Below are 3,074 nucleotides of genomic sequence, written 5' to 3'. Positions count from 1 at the left end.
CTAGCAAAAACAAAGAAAATTATCATTTTAGGTCCATCTTTTTCCAAGGGAAAACTACCAAAACAGCCCTCTAATTTGTTGAAATTCCTAAAAGACACCTTTAATTTTAAATATTCCCAAAGTACCCTTGTATCTATTTTGGTTGGATTGTTCAAGATTTCCTAGTGTTTATTCCTTTTTGACAATTGAGATTTGTCCTTGAGTACTTAGCATGTAACTTGTCACAAATTACCTCACAAAAAAGGAAATTATGTCTAAAAATAATGAAACAATTAATCTCCAAAGCCTATATAATCAACTCAAATTCTAGTTTTAGCATCTTCTACTGATAGACAATCAGTTTCCTTATGAAAAGCTACAATTTTGTTTTATCTTTGGAGAAATTTAATCTCACAATCAGGGGTATTTAGGGAATTAATATTGGGGGTATTTTGGGAATTTTTGAACTTGAGGGGTATTTTGGGAATTTCCACAAATTAAAGGGGTATTTTCCCGGTTGAAAAATATCGAGAACTCAACGGAAGGTCATTAGGATTGCATGCTCGTCACGCTGCAGTAGCATGACATGCTTGCAGGTGAGTCATGGAATGGACATGCAGAGCGGGGGACTGGGCAGCTAGAGATGAGGGGTTTATGAAGAGTGAGGGAGGGGAGAAACAGCATGAGGCACGAGAAGACACAGTGGGCAGCGGCACTCGTGGTGATGAGTCTGTTAGGAAGCTGCAGCATGAAAAGCCTGCTGCAGGACGGGCGTGGATCAGCAGGCGGAGAGGCGGACCCACCGGATGAAGAGGCGCAGCCACCGGCTGAAGACTACGAGCCAGCGGTGCAAAGTAGAGAGCCGGTCAGAGCTGCAGGTCCACTGAAAGCGCTGCCGGATTTCCTGCCGGTGAAGCTGCCGCCGTTTCCCTGGTGGGCGCTACCGCTGCCGGCCCAAGCAGCGCTGCCCTGGAGCGACCCACAAGCAGGGATTCCTCATTTCCCCATCCTCGACAACCTCTTCCTCCTGCTCAAAATCGCAGAGTCCTGCTTCAACTGCACCTTCTTCCTCTCTGTGGACACGCCCCTTCTGCTGGGCGGCGGCATCGCCGGCCTGACTGGCGACGAAGGCGGCGGCAGCAGCGGCCCTCTCGACCTCTCTCCCGCCAACCTCCGCCTCCTCTACTATCAGGTAGTGCCCTTCCGTCTTCCCTTCTCCGCCCTCTCCCCCTTGCCCCTCGCCTTTCGCATCCCGTCCTTTCTCAACGGATCCTACCTGCTCGTCACCCGCTCCTCCTCCTCCTCCCCCCGCGACAACTTCATCTCCCTCAACTACCAGCGCTTGCTCGCTCCTGACCTTTTCCTCTCTGACTCCATGGTTATACATGGCATCTCCGGCTTCCTGGCCCCGTTTACACTCGCCATCCCCTTTTAACACGTGTTTCTTATTTTTGTCAAGAGTGAAAGAATTTGAACTTCACACTCTCTTGTTATTGATGAGGTGTATTGAACAAATTAAGTGGGAGGTTTTCAAGGTATTTGGCAAATGCTTCTGCCCCTTTATCCCATCTAACGAACAAGGATGGAGAATTTGTTTCACGAAGGCACAATAGGAAGTCTTTGATGGACTTAAAAGTATGTTCCAATTTTGTAGCCTTTAAATTGAAATCTTCCTTTTCATGTGTTTGTAGATGTATTGGATAATGATGTAGTGGAGGTGGTAATGATGCATGAAAAGAAGTAGGGTTGGTTCTCACCAATCCTTTATACCTATACAATGTTGAGAGCGAGGAGCTATACAATGACATAAAGGGAAGAATTACGCATGTTCTAAAGGATTGTGGAAGTTCCAACACTACTTATTGAGTAAGTAGGTGATTTCTTATGTGAATCGCCAAGCTTTACTGTGGTTGGAAATGAAACCCTAGCTTACAACCCGCTTACAAGAAGGTTAGCTAGATGGATTTTACTACTTCAAGAGTTTGAATTCAACATAATCCATACACTAAGGCAACTTCATGTTGTGGTGGATTATTTCAGCGGATTGACCATGGGTAAAGGCTAAAGGAATATTGAATCATCTTTCAGATGTAAAGATATATATTGCTCAAGGATTCCATTGTGATGGGTGGTATGATCAGATGTTGATCTCTTTATTGGATAGTAGGATATCATAACACATGCAGAAAATAGATCAGAGGGAATTTTTTTTGAGATTTTAACCATTGTAAGGACATCTTTGCTAGAGTGATCTTTGAATGTCAAAAGGTATGAATTGTAAATTGTGCCAATGCGATTAGTGGTGGTTTCATGATCTAGGATGGGTTCAAGTGCAAGTCTTTGTTCTTGGGAAACAAGTAATGGTGGTTCATCATGTTGGGATGCGAGTTTTGTTGCATCTCTTATGTGAACTCTTATGTGAACAGCCTCTTCCACCTAGAAAAGCCTTATGTGTCAAGCCATGTGAAAAGCCTCTTGTAACCTTTGTAAAGAGAAAGCCACTTGTATTGTGCATTGGCAGTCACCTTCTATGCTTATGTGTCAAAAGCTGCCTATTTCCAAAAGCCTATATAGAGGCAGGTTCTGTTGAATAATATTAAGCTTTATCATTTGCAAAGTATACTCTATATTGTATTGTGCTATAATTTCTCTCTCAAGCTCTCAAACTCTACACTAACCTCTTCAAGCATGCTATTAACATGAATGGCACACTAACTTATCCACCTTAACCCTACAACTGGTATCAGAGCTAACGGTTTCACACCTAGGCTTAACTAATCACGTCATTATAGCATTAATTAGTAGCATTACTTGTGTGTGAAAGAAGGTAACGGCGAGAGATTCTCAACGACTATTTGCTTGCCCCAATCGGATCTCGCACGGTTAACTAATTGGCAAATTAAATTGCAAGATTGGTACATTTTTCTGTGTGGTTTTTGCAGTTCAAGACTTGTGTATGTGTGTGGCTATAAGACCAACCGAAGTGGGATCCACCCCTAAGCCGACTAAAGGTGAAGCGAAGAGGAAACCCATTAGGCTAGTGTCACACTGGGACGGGCGTCCCTCACTTTTTGCAGGGTGCCGCCCGTGGCTGC

At 44.0% G+C, this 3,074-nt stretch overlaps 1 protein-coding gene across 1 annotated transcript; it reads left to right on the top strand.

Moving 5' to 3' along the window:
• The first annotated feature begins 640 nt into the window (after positions 1–640).
• Positions 641–1,459, top strand: LOC147437205 (uncharacterized). Its single transcript, XM_086485874.1, has one exon. The coding sequence runs from the start codon at positions 662–664 to the stop codon at positions 1,412–1,414; it is 753 nt and encodes a 250-aa protein (XP_086342000.1). The 5' UTR covers positions 641–661; the 3' UTR covers positions 1,415–1,459.
• Positions 1,460–3,074: the final 1,615 nt, after the last annotated feature.

The sequence above is a fragment of the Adiantum capillus-veneris genome, chromosome 17 (assembly GCF_014529385.1).
Source record: "Adiantum capillus-veneris isolate H3 chromosome 17, ASM1452938v2, whole genome shotgun sequence".
NCBI classification, from domain to species: Eukaryota; Viridiplantae; Streptophyta; class Polypodiopsida; order Polypodiales; family Pteridaceae; genus Adiantum; species Adiantum capillus-veneris.
Note: the sequence above shows the minus strand (reverse complement) of the source record. Positions and strands in the feature narration are given on the sequence as shown.